Genomic DNA, 19,330 nt, shown 5'->3' with positions numbered 1-19,330 from the left:
CCCTAAAATAAAACAAACTGAGAAAAGAGTTTCTCGTAAAAGAGGAAAGACAGATATTTTATCGTCTTCGCCTTACAAAAACGAGCTAGAGGAAGCTGAGCAAAAAAAGAATAAAAATTCTAAAGGGAAAACTCTTGTGAAGAAAAACCTTGCACCATCACCAAAAAAGAAAAAAAATTACTAAAGCCTCCACTATTCTGAAAAATAATGACTCAAGTGACAGTGAAGTTAGTGATGCGGAGTGCCTCTACTGTGGAGATTTTTACTCTTCGTCAAGGGAAGGATGGATAGCATGCTCAATGTGTCACCACTGGGCCCATAACTCATGCGCAGGATTTGATGACGAAGCCGTTTTAGTTTGTGAGTTATGCAAGTAAGGTCCAATCCCATTTTGCCCGATCGTGCGGGCAAAACAGGGCAATTAGCATTGTTTTGCTAAAATTACTGTAACAAAAAACTTGTTTATTTTTATTTTATTTTAAGCTCTTATAACTTAGGCATGATATGTAGAAATTATTTTTTCGTTAATTAAAGTTTCTGTGTCAATTAATACTAAAGTTATCTTTATTTGGAGATAAACTACCCCATTTTGCCCGCCTTTCCCCTACATTTTTATTTCTTTATTATTGGATTTTTGTGTTTTATAAACAAAGGACCTATTTTTTTGAGGAATATTTTATTTTGCATTGTGCAATTAACTTAATGGAATAAATTAACTACTTAATTACCATTTTCTACACACTGTATATTGAGCCACGAACCACATTTTGCTATACCTACACCATATTTTTAGCCTAAACGAAATGATTACCTAAATGAAAATCTAATAAAGATCAAAATGTCGCTTAACAACTAAGCAGGTATATCTTTTTTTGCTTTTTACGATAATTTTATTTTAAAAAAGGACGTTAACCATAAATAAGAATTAATATATAGGTTCAAAACGGGGTGGTCATAAACTTCGAAAAAATCGGTCCCGATCCTCCGCCTTTGTTATATGACAAGGAAGATGGAAAAGAAGATTTCGATATGGAGGGTGACAAAAATATGCCTAATATGCCTCAAAACACTTTATGGCACAACTGCCGAAAGATGATTTATGTGCCAAAAACTAGTAAATCTTACTGCGTTGGTAAGCGAAATTAAAATTACATCGAGTCTTTGTCGGTAATGTATATATTTTCCAGGATTTTGGCCAATACCAGAGTCATTCTGGCCCGAAGTTACTGCTAGTGTTTTACCTCCTAGGTCAGCTCATCCTAATGTTAAATTCACTTGTCAAAATTCAGAGCCATTAGTTATTGAAAACCTTCCTTTTGATAAGTATGAGTTGGAACCTTCACCTTTGACCCAGTACATTTTGTCAAGGAAACAACCTAAGACTTGCTGGCAGGTAAGTGATATTTGTACTATTTTTATACGTTTGTTTCTGCTTTAAAATTTCGTGAAAATAAACTAATCTTTGCTGTGCATATCTGTTTTATTTTCTCTAAATGATGTATGCATAGTGCAAAAGTAAACAAATCACATATGCTCTCAAACCTTTCAGTATGCAGATAACTCTCAACTGGAATTTTACTATTAAACTCTAATAATATGCAATACGCAGAAATAAAGATTTAAATAATATTTTGTTATATGCGGAACAACACAATATGAAAATGAATCCTTCTAAATCTCAAGTATTCTCATACTCATACTCATATATTATTACCAAAATTAAATTGTTATATACATGTTTATATAAAATCTGTATTGTTGTGACGAATTCATAATGAGTTACTTATTTTACTGGGTATTACGTCATTTATAGCAAAAATCAATTTAAAAATTACTATCTCACACGCTTAAAAGTTGAAAAGAAGAAGAAAATAGACATATTATTCACGTATTTAAAATAAATATGAACTCAAATCTATAATGATATCGTTCGATATACTTAATTTAAGTTCAATTAAATTAAAAATATAAACAAAATATACTTATCTTTCAAATTTCCTGCTATATTATATTTCCTTCAAAACTCCTTCCTAATTCGGCAATACTTTTTTATATAATTTCACCGTTTATTAATAGTTTGACACTGTTGTTTGGTTACTTCTTTAAAATTAAAGGGGTGTGATTTTAATGTAATTCAATGATAGAAAATATATGAATATCAAATATCTTAACCCATTAAGTCCCAACTTTTTTTTTGAATTTCTATTTAAGTTTTGGTTAACATGTTTGTTTTGGCTCAAAAAATTTTTTTTTTGATTTTTGGGTCATTTTTTTGATCATTGGGTCAAAAAATAAAATCGGGGGACGACCAAAGGCTACTCTTCTTCCATGACCAATCTTTAGGTATAAATAAGCCACATCCATCCTGAAGTCTTTTATGGATTTTTTTTCTTTTTCGGTATGGATCATGTTATAGAGAATTGAGCTATTTACGATCGACATGTCTATCACTCGAGTAAAAAGGCACCAATACCAATTTTTGCCCCGTACTAATATGTGATGTTTTTCAAGCAACCAATCATGGTGGTCCACCCCTCCCATATGCTTATTGTAGTTGGCAATCAAAAGAGGTTGTGCAACTGGAACACGACCACCTTATTTTTTGTTCCACCTTTGTACAATAGTGGTTGGTAAAAGTGTATCAAAGTTGGTTGCCACCGAAACGCACTTGCTATCATTCCATTTGAGTACAAAAATTTTTTGGCTACTGTCAAAGTGCCAGTCATAGGCCCCTCTCGGTTCCTTCTCGAGTTCTTTGGATGACTTGGTAGGACACTTGGATGATCAATTTTCCCCTATGGTTCCTGTGGTTTGGAAGCCTTTTTCTTTTAGGCTACACAAGAGGTTGTAACTCGTAAAAAAGTTCAAAGAAAATAATGTGTCTTTCAGGATTTTTTGCAGTTTCCAGCATACTTGTTACGACTCTTGTCCCTAGAGGAATCTTGAGCTATGCTGTTGATTTATTATCCTTGCCACAGTACAAAGCAAAGTTGTAGCAAAAGCGCCCATAATTTGTATCCAAACCGTATAGGCTTTTCTTTGATAAATTGCTTTAGGCCATGGTATCCAAAATATTTTACAATCATCTGATCAATCGATAGAAATGTATGGAAAACTCCCCATTGCTAAAATTTAGTATTTATTGCCCCAAATAATGGCCCTATTTTGAATGACTTATCGTCTTTGTTATCATTTGCAAGTGAATTGTCAGCAAAGTGAAGACAACATTTTATTTCTTTGTCGGCATTTCTGGAAAACGCATTTTTCACTAGAGGAACACCTAAATCTTCTCTTTCAGACTAATAGTCTCCTTCATTTGGTAAGGCATGATAGCCAGAAAAAATCAAAAACCCGATAAAAATTTTGAGGTCCTCCGAAGTTACAAAAAAATCATGTTTATTTTTCTGTTGGGCGTATCTTATGGTCTCTGTTTAAAGAAGATTGTAAAGATCGTCATCAAAAAACTTTTCAAATATTTGTAGTGGTGTTAATTCCTGTAATTCTTCTTTTATTTTGTGGAAATCTTCGGCACACCCTTCTTCAATATTTTCACACACGGGTTCTTCCTTAGTCCATTTTGGTGCCCAGGATTTAGTGCTGCATGCAACCTTTTTCCTTTTTATGAAATTTGACCGCGGTAGATCATCTTCCGATTCTCAATCATTTTGTTCTTCTACCTGTATCTCCACAACCCCTGGGACGTCCTGGACATCAACCGCCCCTAAGTCACCATCGTCGATATCGTCTACGTCCGTCAATTCATCCACCTCGGGAGGTAAAAGCGCAATATCAGCATCTATTTGGTTAGAATAGAGATATTCCACCGCATCGTCTAACTTCTTAAAACTATGTCTATTCATTTTTTGTCAGTATAAAAATAATTTAAAAAAATATGTAATAACCCTGTGTCCTCATTTGAGGACAGAGAGATTTAGGTTAGGTTTTCGGCTAAAAAAATTCAACTAGAAATATCATAATATTTTTACAATATTTCTACATCTCTTGGGTTGTAAAACACACTAAAGAAAGTATCTTACCCCTACTACTAAAGGAAATATGACCTATGGGCCTATAGCAGGCCTTTCTAGTCAAAATCTTTAAGAAACAACGTGATTTTCGCCGGACAAGTAAACACAAACACTAGTAAATACCACCTGCAGAATATTGCGTAGGCATTGCTCTAATGCGTTAGACAGCCGTCGGCAATCGCCAACCTACTCGGGCGCTTTCATCCCCACCAATTTATGGCGTCATCAAATGATGACGCTGGGCGCTAATGGGTTAAATTATTAATTAATTTTGAGAATGCCCTGTTCTACCTCTCTTTTTAGCAAAATGTTATTAAAATCAACCAAACAAGTAGATAAGCATTTATCTTTATTTTTAACATTATAAATGCACTTTCCTTTAGTTTACGTAATTTTGAAATTGGTTCTTTTGCTAAAGTTGAGGAAGCATTCCAGTCTATTCTATGGTTATTGTCGAATGCATGTTGTGTAATTTTGGATAATTGAAAATCATTGTTTTTTATGTAAGATTTATGTTCATTATTTCTTTTTGGTAATGGTCTACAGGTTTCACGAATGCAAAATTTACCACAAGTACAAGAAATTTTATATATTACATTTTTATTAAATTCATTTTCATTAAAATGTTTAGTTTTTGTTAAATATCGTAATGTGTTTTGTGATTTAAAAATAATTTGTACATTAAATTTTTTAGCAATTCTTTTTATCTTATCAGAAAAACTGTAATAAATGGTAAAATAAGATTTGTCGTAAAAATTGGTTTATTCATTTTTATACGTAGATTATCAAAATCTCTAAAGCAATTGTTAAATATTTATTATTATTTTATATTACAAATAATGTTTACACGATCATATAAACTTATTACTACTTCTCTTTTTACCATTATTGGATGATTAGAATTAAAATTAAGATATCTATTAGTATGAATTGAATGAATTGTAAATCTTTTTTAATTAAAATATCAAGAAAAGGGAGCTGACCAGCCTCCTTTTCAAGAGTAAATTTTATAGTAGATTTTTTGGAGTTACTGTAATTTAAGAAATTTATTTGTAATTTAAGGTCTATTTCGTTACGGCGATATATTGAAAAAACATCATCAATATATCGCCACCCTATTTTAGGTTTTTTATCAAATGTATTATTAATTTCAGATTCAAAATTTTCCATAAATATATTACTTAAAATGACAGAGGAGAACCCATAGCCATACCAAAGTTTTGTTGATAATTACACAATAGGTTAAAAGTTCTACAATTGTACTAACGTTCTGCTAAATTATTATCATTCTCTAATTTATTTTTAACAATATTTAAAGTTCTGTCAACGGGAACATTAGTAAAAAGACTTACATCAAAACTTATAGACCAATAGATCATGTGGGTTAAAAGAAATTAATAATTTTTAATTTAAGAATCAGAATTATTAGTGTATGGAGTTAAGATATTTAAAAGATATTTTGCAAGAGGGTGAGTAGGTGAATTTATGCTAAAATGAACATGTCTTAAACATAGTGTTTTTGATAAAAAATGTGTTTGCTACCAAAGAGCACAGGAAAAACTAAAATCAAGAACCCAATATATATAGCCATTAAAAAATATGCATAAGCGAGTATCTGTTATGGATGGTAGGGTGATCCATGTTAATATACAGGGGGTCACGTCACGCATAAGTGAAATTAGACAACTTGTTGTTGATAGTTCTCCGTTAGTGTTGTGCATTAGTGAAACACATATGACTTCTGAAATAAATGAACATGAGGTACATTTATCAGGATATGATACCGTAATATGTTAGTCAAACAGCAGACATACAGGTGGTACTATAATGTACATAAAAAATGGTTTAAAATTTACAGTATGGAAAAATGATTCGGTTGATTATAATTTTTGGGCATTATGGACATCAATAACTGTGAATAAAGAAGTCGCTGTTGTGGGAAGTATTTATAGATCTCCGAATTCGGATTGTAAGCTTTTTTTGGAGTATTTGGGCAATACCTTGAATGAGGACTCATGTCAACAGAAAAAAGTTGTGTTGTTAGGTGATTTAAATATTGACCTACAAAAAAATGACAATAGAGCAAAAAACTTAAAAACAGTTATAGATGCAGCAGGTTTTCGTCAGATTGTGAAGAAGGAAACAAGAATCACCAATACTTCTGCGACATTAATCGACCACATTATTACAAACGACTATAATATCTCCGAATTACCTAGGAATTTTCCCGCCATAAGCGACCATGAGATTATAGGGGTAAATATGCCATTTGAAGAAGTTAGTAACAATCCTAGAGATATATGTTATAGAAATCTTAATGATGAAATAATGTCGAAAATTAGGACGGAACTAGTGGGTGCTGACTGGAACTACTCCTCCACTGATGTAAATATGATATATTCTGATTTAATAGAGATCGTAAGAGCTGCAGTGGATAGAGTAAGTCCCAAACAAAAACGGACACTAAAAAAATATCCATGGGTGAATGATACTGTAAAACGAGCACAAACAGAACGAAACAACGCATACAAACGATTTTGTCTTACCAAAAATGAAATTGATTGGTACACTTACCAAAGGTTACGCAATAATGTGACTTCACTGATGCGACAGGAGAAGAAAACATTTTATGAACAAAACATAGATATGTGTATGGGTGATAGTAAAAAAATGTGGCGTACTCTAAAAAGTTTGATAGGAAGCAAAAATCAGCCGACAGATTTTGAAGATATTGATTTTGGTCCATATAATACCAGCGTAGAAGAAAATTTTAACCAATATTATGCAGATAGTGTCGAGGAAATTTCAGAAAATATAGAGAAACGGCAATGGGACTGTAAAGTTAGTGAACAGAAGGACTCAGAAATAGCAAACTTTAAAAACCTCACTCTCCAGAAACTAAGATCTATTATATTTAAACTTAAGAACAAAAGTACCAGTGATGAGTTTTTCAGTGTTAAGTTGATTAAAGACTTGTTTTGTGTGTTGGGATATCCTTTACTCTATCTAATAAATACCTCTTTAGAAACTGGTAGAGTCCCAGATGATCTGAAGACAAGTGTTATGATTCCCATCCCTAAAGTGTCAAAACCAACCATCCCAGAAGAATTTCGACCCATTAATTTACTCCCTGTTGTAGATAAGATCATCGAAACAATTGTGTGTCAGCAACTTAGGTACTACTTTGAGGAAAACAACTTACTCTTTGTTGGACAATCCGGATTTAGAAATAACCATTCATGCGAGTCGGCCCTACAGTATATTTGTGCGAAGTGGAGAAAAGAAATAAACGATGAAAATGTTGTGCTTAGTGTTTTTATTGACTTAAAACGGGCATTTGAGACTATAGATCGGGATATCCTCTTTAAGAAATTAAAGTTATATGGAGTTAAGAGTATTGTTTTAAAATGGATTAAGGATTTTCTAAGTAACAGGTGTATGAGAACTAAAGTAGGTGATAGATTTTCAAATAAGGTTCCAAGTAAACTGGGTGTGCCACAGGGCAGTGTTCTTGGGCCCTTATTATTTATAATTTACGTAAATGATATAAACACAGTTCTGCGAAATTTATTTATTAACTTGTTTGCGGATGATACTGTAGTATGCGTGGTAGGTAGGAACTTCAAAAATATTACCAGAATAATGAACTCTGAGATGCATATTTTGTATGATTGGTTGTGCAAAAATAAATTAAAATTAAATATAAGGAAAACAAAGTGTATTGTGTTGGGGTCAAAGACAAATTGTAATAAATTTTATGAATCAGGCTGTACAGTAAATATAAACGGAGATCAAGTAGATTTTGTTTCGGAAATTAAATACTTAGGAATAATTATTGATCCACAGTTGAATTTTTCATTGCACATAGATTATGTTTGTAGAAAATTAGGTAAAAAAATTTCATTCTTATCTCGTATTTCAAGTTCTCTGTCATTATGGTCTAAAAAGTTAATATTTAACACTATTATATTGCCTCATTTTAATTATTGTTCTGCTTTACTTATATCCTGTACACAAGAAAACATAAATAGGCTTCAATTACAACTAAATAAAGCTATGAGGGTTATTTTGAACTGTAGTAAATATACACCAATTGAATATATGCTTTCTACATTAAATTGGTTATCGGTAGAAAAAAATATTAAAAAGGCAAATTTAACATTAATTTTTAAAATCGAACATGGTCTTTTACCAAACTATTTATCAACGTTTTTGGAAAAAAGAGAAAATTTCTATCAATACAACATTCGGTCAAAGCAGAACTATAATATTCAACATGTTAAAACCACTGCTTTACAAAAATCACTGTTTTTTGAGGGAATTCGAATGTTTAATAACCTACCAGTAGAGATTAAAGAAGCAACATCACTGAAAATGTTTAATAGAAAGGTGTTTAATTTCTTAAAGAATCAATTATAATTTAATTTTAAGGAATTTATTATATTACACACATGTATATTAAATGTTTGTTATAGTATTATGTACTAGCCAGGTGCTAAATAAGGGATTATTATTATTATTATTAAAGGAACATTTATTTTATGTATTTTTGGTAAACCATAAAAATGTGGTGATTTACTATTATGTGGAGTTAATTTAAATCTATCCATATCAGAAAATTAGTTTTTATGCTTTTTAAGTAAATTATAAATTAAGATAGTAGCATTACCTTTATCGGCTGGAAGTATTTTAATAGTAATAAAAAAAATCTATTATACCTCAAATAAATTATTGTATTTAAAACTTATTGAACTTAAATTAATTAAGTATATCAACCGGTATCATTATAGATGTGAGTTCATATTTCTTTTAAATATGTGAAAAAGTCTATTTTCTTCTTGTTTTCAATTTTTGAGCGTGTGAGATAGTAATTTCTAAGTTGATTTTTGCTATAAGTGACGTAATACCCAATAAAATAAGTAACTCATTACAGTTTAATTAGTAAACAAAACCCATTTTGAGGATGCACTAATGAAAGAAGTACAGTTAAAACTTAATAAACATTATAATTTTTTTTTTATATTCACAAAAATTTAGGAAAAATTTTTTTCTTCATTATATTTTAGGTATTCGTAGCCAACAGTTATAAAACTACGGAAGTAGGCCATCCGTTCGGTTATCTAAAAGCGAGCACTAACTTAAGCTGCGTAAATCTTTTTGTAATGCCGTATAATTATCCAGTTTTGTTGCCGTTACTTGATGAATTATTTAAAGTAAGTTAAATAATATATATTTTGAATAATTTAAAATTTCAAACCACTTCACATTTATTTCTGTTAATTTTAACTTAATTTTTAGATACATAGATGGAAACCACCGAATGAGTGGAGAACATCCTTTCAGAATTATACTAGAACCCTCCCTGCTTATTATGCTGGTCCATTGCGAAGGGCACTAACCAGAATGGGTAAATATTTACATTGTTATTCGTTATAAGTCATTTATGATTCAACGAATCTTTTATCCTAAATGCAATATAGCAGGTGATTCAAAAGTGAACGTAAACGTTTAAAGAAGCGTTATTCTTGCATAACGCCTTGGTATTTACGCAAAAAAGTACATAAACTATACATTGAAAATGTTAGTTTTAGATATAATTTTAACAATAATATTATACTTTAGACAAACTTATATATAGTCTATTCTTTGTCTTTGCAAGTGGAATTTGGCTGTATCTGACAGTATAGTTCGATCAACGAATCTTTGCGTTCACGTCATCATTAAAACATGGCCGACATTCATCCGATTCAATCAGCTGTCAATTCAGTGTCGTCGGTTTGAGGGTTTCTACTTCAAATAAACTATTAATAAAGTTTTAAAAAGTGCTTTGTTTTCTACATTATCTAGTTTAAAAAGTTAAAGAACTCGACTATATTGATTTTAGATATACCTGCCTATTCGCTTATGATATTTGTTTACCAGATATGTTGTCAATGGTCTAATCTAACCTCAAATCCAAAAACAGGCTCATTAGTTCGTCGCAATAATCTTTTATTAAAGAGTATCTATATAGTATACAGTATTGTGCATAAATATAGCAACAAGGGATGTTTAAAAATATTATTTGCTCCTTTATTTATTCCATATTATTTCTTTACTTTTAAGTACACGCCTCTGTATTATTTATAAATATACCGAGATATCATAAGAATGCCAATGCAGAGTAAGGAACTTCATGTTTGTTTATTTAGACAATGTGCCTAAATATAGCAACATTCTTGTTTCGCATTTATTTTATCAGTTAAATATCGATTTACCTGCTGTAAAGTTGTTATTTTTGAATCTCAGAATTAACTTAAAATAGGTCGCTCAAAAACCGTATCTGGTGATGTAAGAAAAATTATTGTGGAGCATTACGAAAATGGTGTTAGGCAGAGTGACATTGCAAGAAGCTTACGGCCTCACAGGTCAATCGTATCCACAGTTTGCAAAAAATTTCGCCTTACTGGAACAGCTGCACCGGCGCCCATTCCTGGTAGACCCAGAAAAACAAATTTGAGGATGGATAGGCAGCTGCTACGAATTTCCAAAGAAAATCCTTTTTTGTCTTCTTCCCAAATTTTGGCAAAATTAAAAGAGGGTGGAGGAGTAAACCTCAGTTCCAGTACCGTAAGGAGAAGATTCTTTAATGCCAACTTACCTGCTCGTCCCGCCAAAAAACCGTTACTCTCAAAGAAGAACGTCAAGGCTCGTTTTCACTTTGCCCAATCTCATGTCCACTGGTCTGTAGCTGATTGGAAGAAAGTCGTATTTAGTGATGAATCTAAATATAATTTATTCAGGACTGATGGAGTGATGTACGTCAGTCGCCCCAGTGAACAAAGATTAAACAAAAAGTACATTTGCCCTACAGTTAAACATGGAGGGGAAAAGATTCTTGTATGGGGATGTTTCTCGGCTCGTGGCATGGGACCCATAGTAAGAATAGTGGGCAAAATGGATCGTTTCATGTACAAAGACATTCTGCAAACACATTTAGTGCCATATATGGATGAAGTCACGCCAGTAACAGCCATATTTCAGCATGACAGCGATCCAAAACATGCTTCTCAATTTGTTAAGAGGTGGCTATCCGATGAAAAAATAAATGTAATGGTCTGGCCATCTCAATCGCCAGACCTAAACCCTATAGAGCATTTATGGCATTACATTGACTCCAAAATCAGGCACCTAACATGCTCTAATACAAATATTCTCTTTTAAATAGTGGAAAAGGCTTGGATGAACTTGGATGAACGAAGTGAATGACTATATTATGAAATTAAGTGAGTCCATGCCAAGACGATGTGCAGATGTTATAAAGGAGAAGGGGTACGAAATATTGAATTGATTTTAATTTAGTTGGGTTATATTTTTTTAGAATCAAAACTAAACTCCTGGACAAAATTATCGCACCACTAATTATTTTGTCAAGAAAATTTAAATAAAAATAAATATCAGTTAAAATAGTTATAATATCTTTTCTCGTATAAAAAGCAGAACTGGACAAAAACTATGTTTATGCTTTATCATGGAACATGTTGCTCGTGAGGAGTGAGAATACATCCGCAGGAAAGTTTTCATAATTTGATACGAGGAATGCTGCGAAGACTTCAAGCGGTCATTGCAGCTAGAGGTGGCAATACACGTTATTAAGAATTCATTATGGCTCTATTGTTTTATTTTTGTATCAAAATTGAAGTTAGTGAAAATCGATGCTTTTCCTTGTATTGAATTTAGTTACTTAAATCTCGTTTTGTTAAATAGACTATAATTGTTTTTGTTAATTAATAATGCATAGTTAACAATGCTTATAAGTTTGCTTATTTTTTTATCTTTATTAAAAAAAAATCTCTAAAAATCAAGTGGTGCGATAATTTTGTCCAGGAGTTTGTTTTTTGTTGCTATATTTTTGAATAATAAATTTGCATAAAACAATTTGGTGTTTTATTTATTATGATACAAAAAATATGATAATATTAAAATATAAACAGGCTCTAACTATTCTTGTAAATAATATATAAACCTTACTTATAAAATAGATACTAAAAGATATATAACAGGAAAGTTCAATGTTGCTATCTTTTTGCACAATACTGTATATCGTTAGTCGTTGCTTTTATTATGAAAATTATGAATATTCATAACTGTTCATAATTATAAAACATTCAAATTATGAAATATTTTCGTATGATTATTTGAATGGTTTATATTTGTACTGAGGAGCTTTACAAGAAAAAATGATTTTATCAAATATAGAGAGGTTTCTCTTGATGATAACCAACCATTGAATCTATGTGTTACTTCTATTTTTAGTGATAAAACTGATAAATGGATACAGAATTTGATTTATTCAAGCTCTCGTAATACCATATTTATGACCAGAGTAATTAAAAGTACAAAATCAAATAGAAAAAATATGCATTTCTTTAGAAATAAACTGAAAATGTTATAATCATATTAATCATCAAGTTTTTTTTAATGATTCTAAAATGAAATAATGAATTTAGTATGTAAAATATTTAATCACTTACTTTTAAAATACATATAACATTTCACTTTGGGTAAATCACTTATTAGGTTATTAATATTTTCTAGTAATGTTTAAATTTTATTTTACATTAAATTTCAACATTTGTGCAAATGTTCGTCTGATGTATTTCTATAATTTTTAATTTAATGATTCACAGAATTCACTAGAACTTTCATTACTATCTTTTTCTTCATTAGTTAGGTGGATAATAAGCTCTGGAACTACTTGGATTATGATTTCACGGTCATACCAATTTTAAATTACTTTGTCGATGTGACACACTTTCGCTTGCCATACTTCTGGCGTACATTTTTCTAAGGCTTTTTTTCACATTTCTAAAACGTTTTCATCTGTATGCCCAACTTCACCAATATGTGTATTATAATAATGTTTTGTATCTGCCCAAATTATTTCAATAAAGCATTGATCTGACAATGGTAGGGTAGCAATCTTTAAACTTCATGTCCATTTGCTTGTAATAATTGATCTATTTTATATTTCTTCGGTTTGTCGTGTAACTTTGCTCAGCTCAACAATTCTGCTTTAAACATCTGGTTATTAAATGGAATTTCATTCTTCTCGACCCACTCAACAATTTCACCTCTTTTCCAAGAACATGATGGTTGCTTTTCCAACTCAACTGAATGATATGGAGCATTATCCATTACGATTAAAGATGGTTCTTCTAAATCACTTTGTAAAGTTCTCACTATTCATTTCTCCATCAGTTTCGATTTACTAGCAAAAACCAAACTGGCATTTTTTATAAAACCACCTTTGTGTCCAGCATGTAATACAATGAAGCGTTTTCCATTACGAACACTCTTTACATTATCATCTTTCCATGATTTCATTTTGTTGCCCTTTAAGAAAATCCATGTTTCATCGAGAAAAATTAGTTGACGTGTAAATTTCGTGTAAACTGTTTTGTGTAAACTCTTCGGTTATCATCGTTCTTGTATTTAAACCACAAATGACAAAGCAGGGTTCGTAGATATCCATAGCTTATATCAACTATTTCTTTTTGGCATAGCTCTTCTTTAAGCCGTTGTATGGTTACATGTTTCTCTAAAAGTATAATAACAATATACAATTTTTGCCATTTTTTAAAATATATATTATTCGTCATTCGTCATTTTTTCGATTATTCGTCAACTTCTGTTATTCGTCACCCCCACCTTGTTGAAAATAAATTCATTGATTGGTTTAGAACGTGTTTTCTCCCTGAAGTTAAAAAATACTTACGTGAAAATAATCTTCCCGAAGAAGCTATGCTTTTAATGGATAATGCGCCAACTCATCCTATAAAGTCCGAAGATGGTAAAATAACTTGTCACTTTTTGCCTGCAAATACGACATCCTTAATTCAGCCTATGGACCAAGGGGTTATTGAAAGTTTCAAGAGAAGATATCGAAAGGCTTTTATTCAAGGACTTATTTCCGAGACAGATACGGACTTAAAACAATATTGGAAAATATTTTCCATAAAAGATGCCATATATTATATCCGCTGAAGCTTGGAACAGTATACCCGCAGAAACTGTGAATAAAAGTTGGAATAAATTGTTATCTACCGAAAATACAGGTCTCGATCAGAAAGAAAATCCAACACCTAATATTTCATCCATAAAGCAAACATTTTCAAATCTTCCTGGATTCGAAGACATCTCAGAAAATGACGTTTCTAATTGGTTAGATATTGACAAACAGGATGTAGGATATGATATTTTACCAGACGACGAATTAATTAACCACGTTTTAAAACCTTTAGAAGCCACTGATCATGAAGATTGTGAAGATGACTTACCAGATAATCCGGAAGATAGCATTAGCCATGTGGAAGCTGTGGATATGGTAACAAAAATTATACAATGGTATGAAAATCAAGAAGAAGCAGAACTAGTTCAACTAGTGTTATTGAGGAAAATACGCCACCTTTCAAGAAAGAAACACAGACAGACAATTCCCAATAATTCGGTTTTGAGTGTGACTGAACCAAATACGTTTAAATGAGGATGGTGATACATTATCCACTTATTAAGTAAGGAGGAAGCTATATCGCCTGTTGCAGAGGATATATCCAAGCGTCGTTTACAAATCGCCAAAAACTAGGCAATCCGCTATACTCACACGTCAAACGTCAACGTCGTCAACTTCATTACCGTTACTTATATTTTTTGGTGGCAACACTAAAAATGTTCAGAGTGACCAACATCAAAAGGACACAACCACTGTAAAAATGGCGGCCACCAGGCAGTGGTTATTTTTTGTATCGTGTATCGTGTATTTATTAAGTTCGTGTCTCGCGGTGATAAATGGCTGGAATTTGGTTTTTGTGAGGTGTTTATTTCTTTATAGATTTACTAGCTGAATGCCCGCGGCGGTTTTTGGTGAACTTGTTCTAGAGCAGGCTACATAGAATTGTCCATGCGTAAAGCAATCCTGTCTCAAATCAGTCCCTGCTATCTTTGAGTCAGACGCTGCGACTTGTAATAAACAAACCAAAAAATTCTTCAAAGAAAGATGAGAAGCTTCCTTCCGCTTGCCGCCTTATACAGTGCATTTTTTTTTATCTCGGGTCATAGGGTTTTATGTGTAATATTTTCAACCCCATGTCAGAACCTGTTCTAAAAGGATTGAAACTTGGAACAAGTGAAGTTTAAGTTAACAGACTTCCTTAGAAATTTTACAGAAATAAATCCCATTATTTTGCAAAAAAAATTGCGAGAAACCTATTTAAAATACGTTTTTCTGATGAAAAAATTTGCTTTTTCTGCACCTCGTAACCTTCATTACCTTTACACTTCAAAGCAGGTAGACAAATATCTGCTCTAGCATTATTTTTTGCTGAAAAAAAAACATGCCCTATTTATCAAATTTTAGAAAAAGACAACGAAGAAGATAGCACTAATTTTGCACATTTCCCAAATGTTACATTTAACTTCTAATAACACCCGGTATAAAAAATTACCGAAAAACTTAAATATACCCATCTTATAGCAAATTTAATTCTCTTTCAGATGGTATATCTAAATTTTATGTAGTGGTAAGAATAACGGAGATATTCTTGTTTATATGAAAAAAAAACAAAGAAATTTGATAAAATCAAAAAATGTTAAATACCAGAAGAACTAACAACTTTTCGAAAAAATGTTATACGACTTTTTTGTTGCAAATGACTTGTTTAATCACCTTTTAAAGTTTGGCGGTTTTTATAGTAGACACCTTGTATATAGCGATGTATTCCAAGAAGCGACAGGCTCTACATCCAGTAAAAAATTAGAATCAGGAACTGACTATAAATAATTCATAAATGTATCAGGGTCACACTGAATTATGGCCAAATAGCTTTAACTACCACCGCGTCATCTTTTGGCGTCCTTGTTCCAGTGATTCCTATGCCCAGCTCCCTTGGATTCAAACATTGCTCCTGAGCACATTTTTTTGTTATTTTACTTTCACATTGTTTTCTTGGTTTGACAATTACGACTCCCTGTATCAAAGTATCCGCGTAAGTTCTGTTGTTTTTCACTACACCAATGGTAATCGCAAATAAACAAATGCAACTTTAATGACCACAAAAATCAGCAGCTTTTTTCCAATTTAATCGGCATCGTATCGCTTTCCGTTTCCAATATAGCGATAGTGGTATCACTTAAAACTGGTTCTTTATATAAAATTATAATAAACCTAACATGAAATATATTATACTTTTAATAATAAATTTATATAAGAATGTTATAATTTTTCATCACCAAGGAGTTGCCGTTTCTATAAAGCTTCAAATGCTTTGTAGCTTTTTGACTCTTATTTGTTGTTACTCTACTTTGACTTATATTTAAATTTAATTTAAAAACCGATTTTAGTATTAAACGAAAGTTATTTTGTTTTAATTAATCTTAAAATTCCTAAATAATCAAAACGAAATATTTTCAGGTACCCCAGTGGCTCTAGCTCAAACATTGATTCCGGAAAACTCCGAAAATTGCCTCAGCTTTTCAGTACAAAATTATCTAAAACGTGTTAAACTCCAGGCTAAGAACGAACACGACAAATTATGCGGGGAAATTATTCAACGGCAAGCAAATGTAATTATTTTTAAGTTTCAACCTCATGTAACTTTTTCCGTACCAATATATTTTAATTTTTTTAGGCCAATAATTTGAAATCACATTTTAACCAGCCGGAACAAATTAGAGTGATACCAGTAATTACCTTAAAGAAGGAATTAATAAGTCATCCTTTGCTGCAAGATAAGTTCCAGGGTCTAAAGGACCAAATCGTTGAGCAAGGAAATGTTTTCATTAGTACGTTGGATAAAGAGAGACAAACTGTTAGCTTTAAGAATCCGTTCGATATACCCCGAGATAGACTGATTCAACAAGTTAGTTCAAAACTCTTTATATTTTTACAGGTCTTTTAAAAATTTAATCATTCTCAGGTACTTAGAATGCGAAATAATTTCCTACAAATGGATTGGATATCTCAGGATTTAGATACCGCCCATTCGTTGCCAATTTCTCAGATGGGTAATTATCAAGAATATCTTAAAAAACAAACGCCGCAGCTCAGGGAAATTGAATCTGCCCCTGTTAGGCAACACATGTTTGGAAATCCGTTTAAGATTGATAAGAGAATGATGGTAAGTAGAGAATTTTATGTTAATTTTTATGAAATACAGTGAAACCTCTCTTGAGCGGACACTCATGGGACCTTCAAAAAGTGTCCGTTCAACGGAGGTGTCCGTCCAAAGGAAAAAGGCCACACAGAAGCAAAATTAAACAGCATGTTCTTTTTTTAAACAAGTTTAATATTAATTATTTAATGACAATAAGTATATAATTAGGGTTACAAAATAATTATAATTATGCAAAAAAATAAACTTAAAAATAACAAACCGAATGTACATATGTACATATATATAATGATTTTTTGTAAAAAATAATATGTAAATATTTTGGAACACATGTACAAATTAAGATCATTGTTTATGTTTAAAATATTCTAATAAAGACCTTTGTCGATTTTTTTTGCTTGAGCAAAGTATCTTGGAAATGAAGATCAAGCTTAGATAGAAAATCTAGAGCAGATAGGTCACCCCTAGCGTGAGTGAAGCCTTTTAACTGTTGCGTCATATTAAAAGCCTGTTGATAGGTAGTCAATTCCTCTTCTTCCTCAACGTGTTCCTCTTCTGACTCATCGGATAATACCACTACTTCCTCTTGATTCAAAACCTCCAGAGGAAGGTCATCAATTTGCTCCAATATTAAATCATTGTCTACATTAAAAAATTCGTTGATATCATTATTGTTTATCATTCCAAAATTATCCTTATTCCTCAACATTTAAGCTAAAAGTGACAATGGAATTTCGTCTTCATTTTCCCAGATTTCCAGGTTTTCTGCTCTATTTTCTGAACTATTAGAGTGTGTAATGCCAGACTTAATAAAGCAATTTTGAACCGTTTTCTTTGTCATTTGGTCCCATGCAATGTTTATAAAGTAAATTGCATCTAGGACGTGCATTTTTCTGGCTAATTCTTGAGCTGATTCAGCAGTATTTATGGGTAATAAAAGTTGTTTAATAATGATTGTCCTATAAAATGTTTTAAAACTCTTAATAATGCCCTGACCTAAAGGCTGTACAATAGAAGTGCAGCTTGGAGGCAAAAAAATTTCATATTTTTCAATCTTATATCCTTTGGGTGACAACATGCATTGTCGAGAAATAATAAAATTTCTCGTTTTTCACGCATCATTTTTTTATCAAATTGATTTAACCATTCGGCCATTAGTTCACCGGTCATCCAAGCTTTTTTATTCCACCTATAAGTAACTGGCAATTCTTTCACATTAATATTTTTAAATGCTGTTGGTTTGGCCGTTTTTCCGATCACTAGAGGTTTTTCTTTGTCCCTCCATATTTACACAAAAAAGTATAGTCAGTCTCTCTTTTGAAAATTTACCTCCAATACATCTTTCTCGCTTCAAATGTAGAGTCATGTTTGGCACTGCTCGGAAAAATAGCCCAGTCTCATCAGCATTATAGATATTTTTGGGAGCATAGTTCGTAATTATAGATGGTACTTTCTCCCAAAATGTCGTGACATCGGCAGAGTTCACGCTTGCGGCCTCCCCACTGATCTAAAAGCAATGTTGTGCCGGGTAGGAAAACTTTTGCAGCCAACCTTCTGATGCACTGAAAGTTCTATACCCCAAACCACCAGCGATTTCTTTCGCTTTAACAATTGTATCTAAAAAGATAATAGGCACATGTAAAATATACAGTAATATGATGTGTAATAATTGAACTATGTTACCTGATAATGGAATATTTTTGCTTCGAGCTCTAGTGAACCACTCATAGCACTAGACAGTGCTGTGTGTCAATATTTTTGCCCTTTTAGGAAGCTTCTTTTTTCATTCACATTTATATTTGAGTGGAACTTACTTAATAAAACTGCTTGTGTTTTTCCTATTCCAAACCGTTTTGCTAAGTCGCGTACGCTTAGTTTGTCTTTATTAAAAATCTCAATTACGTCAACTTTTTCTTTAAGAGTTAGCACTTTACGTTTCGACGACATATCGGTTGTTACGTTAATAACGCTACTAGAAGATACGACAATAAACTAAAGCCAAATGCATTAACAAAACAGTCAAAACACAAAAACATCCCGACAAAACGGCGCCATGCGAGGAGTACCGTCGTATCGGGGAAAACCCAGGCTCTGGCGCCAATGCAACCCCCGATTGCGCGTTTAAATTTTTTCTGTGTCCGCTCAAGAGAAAGT

The 19,330-nt window shown here is 32.0% G+C and overlaps 1 protein-coding gene across 2 annotated transcripts in view; it reads left to right on the top strand.

Annotated features, from left to right (window-relative positions):
• The window catches only part of LOC126738015 (integrator complex subunit 6), a 169,288-nt gene that overhangs the window by 44,918 nt on the left and 105,040 nt on the right, over positions 1 to 19,330 (top strand). For both annotated transcript variants that reach the window (XM_050443175.1, XM_050443176.1), the window contains exons 6-12: positions 937 to 1,132; positions 1,188 to 1,393; positions 9,095 to 9,241; positions 9,327 to 9,435; positions 16,477 to 16,628; positions 16,694 to 16,924; positions 16,982 to 17,182. In XM_050443175.1, the coding sequence (XP_050299132.1) occupies positions 937 to 1,132; positions 1,188 to 1,393; positions 9,095 to 9,241; positions 9,327 to 9,435; positions 16,477 to 16,628; positions 16,694 to 16,924; positions 16,982 to 17,182 (1,242 nt within the window). The remainder of the gene's footprint in view (positions 1 to 936; positions 1,133 to 1,187; positions 1,394 to 9,094; positions 9,242 to 9,326; positions 9,436 to 16,476; positions 16,629 to 16,693; positions 16,925 to 16,981; positions 17,183 to 19,330) is intronic.

The sequence above is a fragment of the Anthonomus grandis genome, chromosome 6 (assembly GCF_022605725.1).
Source record: "Anthonomus grandis grandis chromosome 6, icAntGran1.3, whole genome shotgun sequence".
Classification (NCBI taxonomy): domain Eukaryota; kingdom Metazoa; phylum Arthropoda; class Insecta; order Coleoptera; family Curculionidae; genus Anthonomus; species Anthonomus grandis.
Note: the sequence above shows the minus strand (reverse complement) of the source record. Positions and strands in the feature narration are given on the sequence as shown.